At 56.9% G+C, this 13,144-nt stretch overlaps 1 gene segment (V, D, J or C); it reads left to right on the top strand.

Annotated features, from left to right (window-relative positions):
• Positions 1-532: 532 nt before the first annotated feature.
• LOC144319963 (Ig gamma chain C region-like) lies at positions 533-4,826 on the top strand. The segment is given in 5 exon segments: positions 533-671; positions 3,130-3,453; positions 3,761-3,802; positions 3,928-4,257; positions 4,360-4,826. Coding segments are annotated over 5 exon segments (1,167 nt in total).
• The last annotated feature ends 8,318 nt before the right edge of the window (positions 4,827-13,144 follow it).

Below are 13,144 nucleotides of genomic sequence, written 5' to 3'. Positions count from 1 at the left end.
CTCCGGTTGTGCAGGGCAGGTAGGTGCAGGAAGTACAGGGGTCACCCCAGGAGCTCAGGGAGCAGGGGAGCTGGTACAGGGAAGCAGGACATATGGGGGAGCAGAAGGTGCAGGGGTCACCCCAGGAGCCCAGGCAGCAGGAAGCTGGTGCAGGGGTCGATGGCAGGGTGGGAGAAGGAGAGGTAGGGGTCACCCCAGAAGCTCAGGGAGCAAGGGAGCTGGTGCAGGTGTGCAGGTGAGGTCGGGGAACAGGAGGGTGGGGTCACCTGAGGAGCCCAGGGCCCAGGGGGATATGCTGCAGGTGAGCAGGGGCAGGTGGGGGAGTCGGAGGGGCAGAGATCACACCATGAACCCAAGGAGCAGGTGAGCCGGTGCAGAGGAGCAGGGCAGGTGGGGGTGCAGGAGGGGCAAGAGTCACCTGAGAGACCTAGGAAGCAGGGGAGCAGGTACAGGAGAGCAGGTTAGGTGGGGAGCAGGAGGGACACAGGTAGCCTCAGGAGCTCAAGGAACAGGGGAGCTGGTGCAGAAGAGCATGGTAGATGGGGAGCAGAGGTGCAGGGTCACCCCAGGAGCCCAGGGAGCAGAGGAGCTGGTGCAGGTGAACAGGGTACATGGGGAGCAGAAATTGCAGGGGTCACCCCAGGAGATCAGGCAGCAGGGAGCTGGTGCAGGTGAGCAGGACAGGTGGGGAGCAGGAGGCGCAGGGGTCAGCCCCAGAGCACAGGCAGCAGGTGAGTTGGTGAAGGGGACCAAGGGTAAGTGGGGGAGCAGGAGGAGCAGGAGAGCTGGTGCAGGAGAGCAGAGGCAAGTGGAGTAGCAGGAGAGGCAGGGGTCACCCTAGGAGCCCAAGAAGCAGGGAGCCTTACAGGTGAGCAGGACAAGAGGGGGAACAGGAATGGTGGGGGTCACCCCAGGAGCCCAGGGAGCAGGGAGCTGGTGCAGGTGAGCAGGGCAGGAGGGGAGCAGGAATGGCAGGAGTCATCCCAGGAGCACAGGCAGCAGGTGAGTTGGTGCAAGGGACCAGGGGTAAAAGGGTGTGCAGGTGGTTCACGGGTCTCCCCAGGAGCTTAGAGAGCAGGGGACCTGGTGCAGGAGGGCAGGGGCAGGTGGGGAGCAGGAGGGGCAGAGGTCACCCCAGCAGCTCAAGCAGCAACAGAGCTGGTGTAGGTGCGCGAGGCAGGTGGGGGACCAGAGGGGTAGGGGTCACCCTAAGAGCCCAAGAGCAGGGAAGCAGGTGCAGGAGAGCAGGGGCAGGTGGGGGAGCAGGAGGGGCAGGGGTTAGCCCAGGAGTACAGGCAGCAGGTGACCTGGTGCAGGGACCAGGGGTGGGGGGTGTAGGAGGTGCAGGGATCACCACAGGATCTCGGGCAGCAGGGAAGTTGTTGCAGGTGCGCAGGGCAGGTGGGGGAGCATAGGGGAAGGGGTCACCCCAGGTTCTCAGGGAGCATGGGAGCAGGTGCAGGTGAGCAGGGCAGGTGGGGGAGCAAGGGGGCAGTGGTCACCCCAGGATCTCAGGCAGCAGGGGAGCAGGTGCAAGGGAGCAGGGCAGGTGGGGGAGCAGGAGGGACAGGGGTCACCCAGGAGCTCAGGGTGCAGGGTGGCTGGTGCAGGGTAGCAAGGGCAGGCAGAGGAGCAAGAGGGGCAGTAGTCACCCCAGGAGAACAAGGAGAAGGGGAATTGAGAAGATGAATGGGCAAGTGGGGGAGCAGGACAGACTGGGATCACCCCAGGGCCCAGGAAGCAGGGGAGTTGGTACAGGAGAGCTGGGAGCCGGTGAAAGAGCAGGTGGGGCAGGGGTCACCCCAAGAGATCAGGGAGCAAGGGAGCAGGTGCAGGGGAGCAGGGCAGTTGGGGGAGCAGGGGACCAGGGTTCACCCCAGGAGCCCAGGGAGCAGGGTAGCAGGTGCAGAGAAGTAGGTCAGGTGGGGGAGCAGGAGGGGCAGGGGTAACCCCAAGAGCCCAGGAAACAGTGGAGGTGGTGCAGGGGAGCACGGCAGGTGGGGGAGCAGGGGGCCAGGAGTCACACCAGGAGCCCAGGAGCAGGGGAGCAGATGCAGGGGAGCAGGGTAGGTGGGGAGCAGGAGGGGCAGGGGTGCGCTCAGATCTCAGCTCAGCGAAGCCCAGGAACATGCCCCATCTCGGAGGCCCAGGGGGGCAGGGGGGTGCCACCTTGTTCCATAATCTCAGTGCCAAGGCCAGAGCGCCCAGCGGGGCTGGACTGGGCGGTGGGTGGCTGAGCCAGCACCGCCCACGCAGGGGCTGAGGGTCAGGGCAACTAAGCCTTCTGGACCTGGGGATTGTGTGGCGGTGAGCCCGGGTGGGGAGCAGAGCCTCGCCAGGAAGGCCTTGGGACCCAGGGGAAGGGGGGCCACTCTAGGAAGGAGGGAGCCACGGGTTTCCACTCAGGGCAGCAGCGTGGTTCTGCAGGTCACTGAGACCCGCCCGGGAGGGGGGTCGTGGCCAGCTGGGTCCCGGGGTGCAGGGCCAAGGATCCAGAGGCAGGAAGAACAAGGGGCCCATGGGGAGCCACAGGGAGGGCTGCCAGCCATGGTGGGCATCCGAGGGGCAGCTTCTGGGCCCTGAGCTGAGCAGCGGGTCCCAGGTCCAAGGGGCAGGCCGGCGGGTGTCGGCATCTGAGCTGCAGCCTACTTGCTGTCACCACGCAGGAGGGGACAGCCAGGGCAGGGCCACTCTCCCTCCCACACCGAAGGGCACACAGGCTCAGGGCAACCCTGGGTGCAGGAGGCCTGTGGGAGCTGCCCGGGCCCCAGAGCAGGAGTGGAAAAGACCGGGGCCAAGGGGGAAGCTGCCCTGAGGGACATCAGGATGCCATGCCTGGAAGGCCTGGGGCAGTCTCGACGGCTCGGGCAGGGACGGGATCTGGGGCCCGGGTGCTTCGGATCAGGGCTCCCACAGAGGCCATGGTCAGGTGGGGCAGCCAGAGAAAGCCTGAGTGGGGACCCAGGAGCCGAGGCCCTGGGGACGTGATCCAGGTGGTCACCCAGCACTGACCAGGCCGATGAGTCCAGGTTCTGTGGCCCAGACAGCTGGGCCGCGCGCCTGGTGTGCAGACTCCCTGAAGCACGTGGGCGTGGTGCCCAGAGCCACCCCAGGCCCGACACCCCTGAGACCCTGGGGGTCTCACAGCCTCCTCTCTTGCAGCCTCCTCCAAGGTCCCCTCAGTTTTCCCACTGGCCCCCAGCTGCGGGTCCACTTCCGGCTCCACGGTGGCCCTGGCCTGCCTGGTGTCAGACTACTTCCCCGAGCCTGTAACTGTGTCCTGGAATTCCGGCTCCTTGACCAGCGGTGTGCACACCTTCCCGTCCGTCCTGCAGTCCTCAGGGCTCTACATCCTCAGCAGCATGGTGACAGTGCCCTCCAGCAGGTGGCCCAGCGAGACCTTCACCTGCAACGTGGTCCACCCGGCCACCAAAACTAAAGTAGACAAGCCAGGTGAGACGTTGGACCTCAGAGAGGGGTCCACTCGGGGACAGGCCAAATCAGCTGTCTCTCCCGGACCCATGGCACCGGGGAATCACCTCAGTGTCCCCGCCCTCAAGGCCTCCCCTTTCTGGGAAGGTGTCCTCTGGGCGTGGCTGCCTGGTCCAGATGACCACAAGCTGCATTCCCCACTGCATTCCTGGGGCCCATTGGGTGCCACTGGTCGGGGATCCCCTCATGAGCTGGCCTGACCTAAGTTCACCCCATGACCTGTGCCCACCCCAGGCCCCCAATAACCCCTAGTCTGCTCTCTCTGCAGTGCCCAAAGAGTCCACCTGCAAGTGTATATCCCCATGCCCAGGTGAGTCAGCAGGGCCCTGCTCTGCACCCCAAGCAGATGTTGCACATCCAGGCACAGACTAATGGGGGAATGGGTGATGAAAAGGAAGTCACCCAAATGCTGACCCTAAATGTCTCCCATTCCAGTCCCTGAATCACTGGGAGGGCCTTCGGTCTTCATCTTTCCCCCGAAACCCAAGGACATCCTCAGGATTACCCGAACACCCGAGGTCACCTGTGTGGTGTTAGATCTGGGCCGTGAGGACCCTGAGGTGCAGATCAGCTGGTTCGTGGATGGTAAGGAGGTGCACACAGCCAAGACGCAGCCTCGTGAGCAGCAGTTCAACAGCACCTACCGTGTGGTCAGCGTCCTCCCCATTGAGCACCAGGACTGGCTCACCGGGAAGGAGTTCAAGTGCAGAGTCAACCACATAGGCCTCCCGTCCCCCATCGAGAGGACCATCTCCAAAGCCAGAGGTGGGCAGCAGGGCAGAGGGGCTGCAGGGAAGGAGATCTCCCCTGTAGGGTCCAGTCCTCCACCCTGATAGTGACCATCTGTGCTGACCCTTTACCCCACAGGGCAAGCCCATCAGCCCAGTGTGTATGTCCTGCCACCATCCCCAAAGGAGTTGTCATCCAGTGACACGGTCACCCTGACCTGCCTGATCAAAGACTTCTTCCCACCTGAGATTGATGTGGAGTGGCAGAGCAATGGACAGCCGGAGCCCGAGAGCAAGTACCACACGACTGCGCCCCAGCTGGACGAGGACGGGTCCTACTTCCTGTACAGCAAGCTCTCTGTGGACAAGAGCCGCTGGCAGCAGGGAGACCCCTTCACATGTGCGGTGATGCATGAAGCTCTACAGAACCACTACACAGATCTATCCCTCTCCCATTCTCCGGGTAAATGAGCAACACGCCCGGCACCCAGCAAGCCCCCCACCCTGGCTCTCAGGATCCCCTGAGGACACCTGAGCCCCCGTCCCTGTGTACATAACCCTGGGTAGGCACCCATCATGAAATAAAGCACCCAGCACTGCCCTGGGCCCTGCACGCTGTCATGGTTCTTTCCGGGACAGAGCCCAGGACACCCGGGCACTGGGTGGTACGGGCAGGCCATCTCTGAGTCTAAGTTGTCACGATTGGTGGGTGAGCTCTGCACCTCGAGTGGGGAGGGCTGCACAGGCTGCCACAACATGGGGCCAGGAGCTGCCTGAGGCTGGGGAGCGCACTTTGCCAGAGGTCCAATCCCTGTGGGCCCTCAATCCAGCCAGAAGCTAGCCAGGGCTGGGGTGTGTGGATGGGGATGGCAGTTGTTCTCCCCTCCAGGGCCTCTCAGGGAAATGAGCACGCAGACCTTCCCACCTCTGTACCGAGTTGTGGGACACTGGCCTGTCCTCATGCCCTGGGCTCCCTGTCCCCTGGGCCTGCGGAGAGCTCTGCTTGGTAGCTCTGTGTCAACACAGTAGCCATGCCTGTCCTGTCGGGAGTGGACAAGCCCTGTTTGCCCTCAGACATGACACTCCATCCATGTACAGCCCCCCACCCTGCCTCCAGTGAGGAGGTCCCACCTGAGTTCATCCCCCCTGGGACCAGGCCTGTCCACTCATGGGGACGCTCACCCCATGCCCCAGTGGGGCAGAGGCAGGGTGGCCTTGAGTGCCCAGGGGAGGGACCACTGGAGACCTCCACATGGACCCTGAGTCCAGATCCACTGAAAACAAGCCCATCGTGCTGAGCACTGCCACCTTCTCTCACACACACACACACACACACACACACACACACACACACACACATGCCTACCCTAGGCCTCACACAGGACCAGCTGCAGTGCCCAGAGCAGAGCCAGTCTTGGGAACCCTCACCATGGACTACACCCTGGTCCCCACCCCTTCCAACACCCATCATCTGCTCAGCAGCTCATCCACACACTGACCACACCAACCTGCCCTCCTCTGCCCCAGGGAACCTACACCCCCTCTTGATGTGCACAAAACCCCCACAACCTAGCTTATCCTGATGCTCCCAACCACTTGTTCAGTAGGGACACTCCTTGTCACTCTGGGCCCTTCCCTGGGCCCTGGGCTCTGCTGACCCTCCACAAGGGCCTGGACACCCAGGGCAAGAGGTGGTGTGGCAGTCAGGGCACCTTCTCCCCACAGGGTCCCTGCACAGGGCAGAGCAGAGAGGGAGCGGGTCCCCCATTGGCCTGGCCCAAGCGGTAGGGATGGGGTGCTAAGGCTGGCACCCAGGGTTGAAGATGGCTGTGACTGTCCCTAGGGAGTCTGCCCCTCCGCCAGCCCAGTACTGACCACCCCCTTCCTGTCCAGAGCTGATCCTGGATGACAGCTGTGCTGAGGACCAGGACGGGGAGCTGGACGGGCTGTGGACCACCATCTCCATCTTCATCACCCTCTTCCTGCTCAGCGTTTGCTATAGCGCCACTGTCACCCTCTTCAAGGTTGGCACACCCGTACTGTCCCTGGTCTATGGCCCACTGTCCCATCGCTGTCCTCACCATGTGCCCACACATACCCCACAATGACCACATGGTGACCCCTCACTTTCCCTACATTGTCTCATCCTTGACCCCTCATGGCCCTTTCCTTTTTGTCTAGCAGTTCCCTCACTTTCTTCTCACTATATCCTCACTGTCTCCTCATTGTCTTTTCACTGTTTCCTCACTATCCGGTTACTATCTCCCCTTTTTGTCCTCACTGTACCCCCAGGGTCTATTCACTGTCCCATCACAATCTCCTCACTGTCTCCTCACTTTCCCCTCACTCTCCTCACACTATCTTCTCACTGTCCCCACATTGTTTCTTCACTACCCCACACTGTCTCCTCACTGTCCACTCACTGTCCTGTCATTGTCCACACACTGTCCACACACTGTCCTCATATTGCCTCCTCACTGCCATTCACTATATCCTCACTGTCCCCTCACTGTCTCTTCACTGTACACACATTGTCTCATACTATCTGCTCACTGTCCCCTCACTGTTCCCAAACTGGACCCTCACTGTCCACACCTTGTCTCATCACAGTCCCTTCACTGTGCATCACTGTCCCCTCACTGTCTCCACATGGTTCCCCACTGTCCTCATATTGTGCCTTCACTCCCTCTCATTGTCCCCACATTGTCTCCTTATTGTTCCCTCACTTTCATGACAGTCCCCTCACTGTCTCCTCACTATTTCCTATGACATGTGTCCTCACTTTTGCCTCACTGTCTCCTCACTGTCCCATCACTGACTTCACAATGTACCCTCATTGTCTCCACAATGTCCCATCCTCACTGTCCCCACATGTTCCCTCACTGTCTCCTCACTATTTCCTCACTTTCCTATCGCTGACTCCACACATACTCTCACTGTCACCTCACTGTCCTGTCACTATCCAAACACTGTTCAGACACTTTCCTCTCACGATCTCCACACTGTCCCCAATTGTCTCCTTTTTGTCATCATTGTCTTCACAATAACCACACACTGTCCCTTCACTCTCCCCTTTCAGCCCTCTGTCTCCTCACTGTCTCCTGACTGTCCCCACATTGTCTCCTGTCTTTTCGCTCTCCTCACTGTCCATCACTGTCTGTCACTAACTCCTCATGATATACTCACTGTCTCCTCACTGTCTCATCACTCTCCACTCACAGTCCCATCACTACCCCTCACTGTTCCCACACTGTCCCCTCACTATCTCCTCAAAGTCCCCTTATTGTCCCCTTACTGTCCCCCATTGTCTCCAGACTGTCCCTCTCTGTCCCTGCACTGTTCACTCAGTCTTTTCCCTGTCTCCTCACTGTCTCCCCACTGTCTACACTATCCCAACTCTGTCCTATTGGTTTCTTCTCATTGTCCCCACACTGTCTCCTCACTGTCCAATCACTGTCCCTTGACTGTCCTCTAAGAGTCTGTTCACTGACTCCTTACTGTCTCCTCACTGTCACCTCATTTACTTTTCACTATACTCTCACTGTCTCCATACTGTCCCCTAACTCCACACTATCTCCTCACTGTCCCCACACTGTCTCCTCAAGGTCTCCTCACTGTCCCCAAATTATCTTTTTCTCTCCCCTCACTGTCTCAACAATGTCCCCTCTCTCTCCCCACAGTATCCCCAGATTGTCTCCTTACTGTTCCCTCACTGTCTACACACATCACCTCACTATCGCCTGTCCCCTCACAGTAACATCACTGTCTCCACACTGTCTCCTCACAGGACCCACATTGCCACCACAGTGTCCCATTACTATACTCACACTGTCCTCACACTGTCCCCTAAATGTCCTCTCACTGTCCCCACAGTGCCCCCCACACTATCTCTTCATTGTCCCCTCACCATCTCATAACTGTCTCATCACTGTCTCCTCAACTGTCTCCCCACAATATCTCAACAATGTCCCCTTACTCTCTCCACAATATCTCCACATTGTCTCCTTACTGTCCCCTCATATACACGATCACTTCACTGTCCTCTATACCCACACTGTCTCCTCAATTCCATCACAGTCTCCTCACTGTCTCCATACTGATCCTCACAGGACCCACACTGTCCCCACAGAGTCCCAACACTACCTCCTTACTGTAGCCTCACTGTCCCCTCACTACCCCCACACTTCTCTGTCCCATCCTTGTCCTCTCACTGTCTGCTCCCTCTCCCCACACCATCCCCTCCAGGACCCCCTCACAGTACCTAGCCTTGGGGACAGGAGCCTGGTCATGGAGGGAAGTGGTCCGTGGGGGTCCAGGCCAAGCTCACACCCACCTCTCCCTGATGCAGGTGAAGTGGATCTTCTCGTCAGTGGTGGAGCTGAAGCGCTCAATTGTCCCCGACTACAGGAACATGATCGGACAGGGGGCCTAGGGCCAGCCCTCTGGGATGGATGTCCAGCATTGCCCTAGACCCCATGTAGGAAACGAGTGCCTTGGTTTGTGCCACTAGCCTGCTTCCAGGCCTGCTCCTCTGCCCTCTGACCTCAACAAGCTCTGACCTCACAGTCATCCTGGGCCTGTACCTCCACCATCTGGCCTTGTGGCCACCATGGGCTGTATCTTGCGCTCTGGTTCACTGTCTGGAGAATCGAGGGAACACCAAGAATGTCCCCAACCTGAGCTGATAGACACCTGCTGGCCCCTCCTAGCAGCCACCAAGATACATCTGGGGCCATGTGGACACTGAGGCATAGGGCAGTATGGCCCCCAGGGGATGGCCCCTAGGTAGATCAGCTCATTCATACCCCCAGGAGACAGAGGGATGGAAATCCCAGTGTCTATCTGGGTAGGGTCTGGCCTCTGTGAACACTCCATCAAAGCCAGGCTCCAGAATGCTGGATGTCCCCAGACAGGCACGTTCTGGCACGTCGAGAGGAAGCCATGGGCCACTGTCACCCAACGGGGAAACTATGACATTTCGCTAATGGTCAGTCAGGTCTTCTACACCAGAGGAGACCACAGTGAGAAGGCCCAGCCCTGAGGCTGCTGAAGGAGCTCCACAGCTGCTGGACGACAACACTTGGGGAAGCAGTGATGTCACCCAGACACCCCTCCTGGAGAGGGACTGCTGACCCAGTCCCAGGCAGGGGGACGCAGGCTCCATGGACAGAGCTGGAGGGTCCTGGAGGGTCCTGGAGGGCCAAGGCAGCAGACCCAGCCCACTCTGTCCTGTGGCCTGGACCTGAGTCCCATGGGGCAGGAACTCCTGCTAGCTCGCAGTACCAGATGAGGAGCAAGGGTCAGAGAGAGAGCATACAGCCATGGGTAATGGCCGGGGGGCCCCTACACCTGGATCTCTGCCTGTCCTGGAGCTACTGCAAAGTGGGAGCCCCTACATAGCCTGAGACGGCCATGCCAGGGAGGAGAAACAGAGCCCCTGTGCCCCCTGGGAGAGAATGTGCAGGGATCACACAAACTAAAGCCACTGTTGTAGCTTGGCTAGCTTGTTTTAATCTCTTTACATTTCAGGAGCTCATTAATTTCCTTATAGTTTCTTTCTTTTCTTAAAGACAATAAAATATAAAACTTCCAGAAATCACTGGGGAAAGACTTCCTCTGTTGATGGGCTGGTGAAATCCACAGCCATGCCACACCATGCATTGGCTCCCTCCAGCCATGGGAGTCGGGTGGGGAGCAGACCCAGCCTGGGGCTGGAGACACAATGGCTACCTGCCCTGGCTGTGGACAAAGCAACAGGCATGTGTTGGGTGTGTATTAGTCAGTGCAGGCTACCAGACAAAGACCCTCATTCTGGCATCTTAAACCACATGCGTTTATGCTTTCACAGTCCTAGTAGCCAGCAGTGGGATATGCATGCCTCACAGGGCCCCTCTCCGTGTCCTCCCTGGCCAACCTCCTGTGCTGCCTGTATCCTGACACCTGCTCTTACAAGGACAGGAGTCCATATGGAGGACCAGCAATGCTGATGGGGCTAATGACCTCCTTTCACCTTGCTACCTCTCAAAGAACCCATCTCAAATGCAGCCACATTCTGAGGTCCTGGGTCAGGGCTCAAGACTTGAATTTGAGGGACACATTTAGGCCAACATAGGCCAGTTGGGTCGAGGCACGAGGACCAGTTGGGATCACAGGTGAAGGCCAGGCCAGGCAAGGCCATGGGGAGAGCATTGGCAAAGGTAAGCAAAGCAGGATGCCGGTCAAGTGATCAGGGCACTGGGTAAGGAGAGACCCTCAGGGGATGTCATGTGAACTCCACTTGGGGACAGAGACCGTGTTTTCCAGGTAAACAAGGAGTGAGGGCAGGGAGGGCACCAATGAAGACTCAGGAAGGGTTGTTCACACGCAGGTCTACTCAGGCCACAGATCCAGGGCCATCAATTACAGAGTTGAGATTCTGTCCTTGTGGTGACTGGGAGGTCTCAGGTCCAAGAGAGATGCCCCTGGATTGTAGGGGACACACACTACTCAGAGGCAGAGGCAGGACCATACTTCCCAGCTCTTTCCAGTAAGGTATCCAGGGAAGGGAGGTGGGGATGTTGGCAGCATTGGGCTTTCCCAGGCCAGCAGGAGGCTGAGGGGCCAGGAGCCGAGCCACCGTCCATTCTGGCACCAGTGGGAGTGGGGAGCGGGCTCTGAGTCTGCAGTCCGATAGTGCAGCCTGAGGAAGAACACAGATCTTGATCAGCATGTCCGCAGCCCCCTGGGATGGTCAGGAAACACCCTTCCAGCTCCCTGTGGGTGACAGGGAATTGTCTGCAGAACAGGGGCTGTCTCACCAGTGGCCAGGGCGGCAGGAGAGGCAGCTACAGACTCCTGGCCTGGGACCCACAAATTTCCTGCCACAGAGAGCACATCCAGGAGAACGACCCAGCCCTCAGGGACCCTGGAGGCTCCAGGTTACCATCCTGAGGCTCACGCCCACCCTCCTGCCCCTTCACACTACACATCTACCTGAAAAGCCTATTTGCCAGTGTCCACACAACCTGTCCAGCCCCCTCTTACTCTGCATGCCAGCACCTGCCCCACTCCCATTCCCTGGAACAATGATCATCCCACATCCCACCCACCACTCCCAAGGGTATGGCAGGATCTCCCATAACAGGAGGACCTCATGTCCTCCTTGTTGACACCAAGCCCAGACAGAGCTACACTCTCACCCTCAGGGCTACGATGCCTACCCTGTGAGTACAACTGCTCACAGGCTCTAGGGCTCCCATATGTGACCCTCAAATATTGTCCGAGCATGCAGACACCCCTCACATCTCCACATGCATCCTATCACCCACACACAGTATGTGAGACTTACACAAGCTTCAGAGACTATGCATCAAACAGCACAAGAGTAACAGACCAGAGGAAATAGATGAGAAGTAGGAGACAGAGACCCAGCATAACAGACCCAGGAAGAGAAGGATGAGAGATAAAGGAAAGAGCCCCAGAGTCACACAAACAGGAGGAGAATGAAGAGAAGTAGGTGATAGAGGCCCAGAGTCAAAGAACCATGAAGAGAAAGATGGTAACTAAGAGATAGAGACCCAGAGTTAAAGGACCAAGACAAGAGTGAGTACTTTCACATACAGACCCAGAGTCACACAACCAGGAGGTGAATGATGGAAGGTAAGAGATAGAGACCCAGAATCACACGCAAAAAAAAGGAAAATGTTCATGTCTTTTGCCCATTTCATGATTGGATTGTTTGTTTCTTTGCTGTTGAGTTTAATAAGTTCTTTATAGATCTTGGATACTAGCCCTTTATCTGATAGGTCATTTGCAAGTATCTTCCCCCATCTGTAGGTTGTCTTTTCATTTTGTTGACTGTTTCTTTTGCTGTGCAGAAGCTTTTTATCTTGATGAAGTCCCAATAGTTCATTTTTGCTTTTGTTTATCTTGCCTTCATGGATGTATCTTGCAAGAAGTTACTGTGGCCAAGTTAAAAAAAGGTGTTGCCTGTGTTCTCCTCTAGGATTTTGATGGAATCTTGTCTCACATTTAGATCTTTCATCCATTTTGAGTTTATCTTTGTGTATGGTGCAAGAGAGTGGCTAGTTTCATTCGTCTGCATGTGGATGTCCAATTTTCCCAGCACCGGGTGTTATTCTATATGTTGGCAAATTGAACACCAATAAAAAATAAATTTATAAGAAAAAGGAAAATGGTGAGAGATAAGAGATAGAGGACTAGAGTCACAGAACCAGGAGGTGAATGGCGAGAGGTAAGAGAGAACTAGAGTTACAGAACCAGACGATGAATGCTGAGATATTATAGAGACACAGAACCAGAAGATTGATGAGAGGTAAGAGATACAGACCAAGAGTCAAGAAGCAGGATGTGAATGATGAGGAGAAACAGAAACCCAGAGTCGCAGAGACATTAAGAGATTGATGACCCATAAGAGATAAAGACCTAGAGACAAAGAGCCAAGGAGCTTGATGAGAGTAAGATAAGGAGACAGGTCAAATAACCAGGAGGAGAAATGAGAAGTAAGAAATAGAGGCACAGAGTCACAGAAGTAGGAGGAGTAGATGAATGGTGAGAGATAGAGACCCAGAGTCAAATAGCCTGGAATAGAATTGAGGGTAACAGATAGAGACCTGGAGTGAAAGAACAATTTAGAGAAATGAGAAATAAGAGATAGAGACTGAGGGTCACAGAAGCAGGAGAAGAACGATGGAAACTAAGAGAGAGACCCAGAGTTACAGAACCAAGAGAAGGGTGATGTTGCAGATATAGATCCAGAGTCACAGACAAGGAGGTGAATGATGAGGTAAGAGATAGAGACTAGAGCTATTGAACCAAGAGGTGAATGATGAGAGGTATTTTAGATACCCATAGTCACATAACCAGGAGCAGAGTGATGAGAGGTAAGAGATAGAGAACCAGATCAAGATCCAGGAGGTGAATGA

The sequence above is a fragment of the Canis aureus genome, chromosome 9 (genome assembly GCF_053574225.1).
Source record: "Canis aureus isolate CA01 chromosome 9, VMU_Caureus_v.1.0, whole genome shotgun sequence".
Classification (NCBI taxonomy): domain Eukaryota; kingdom Metazoa; phylum Chordata; class Mammalia; order Carnivora; family Canidae; genus Canis; species Canis aureus.
The sequence above is the reverse complement of the archived record's forward strand: the minus strand, read 5'-3'. Positions and strand labels throughout refer to the sequence as shown.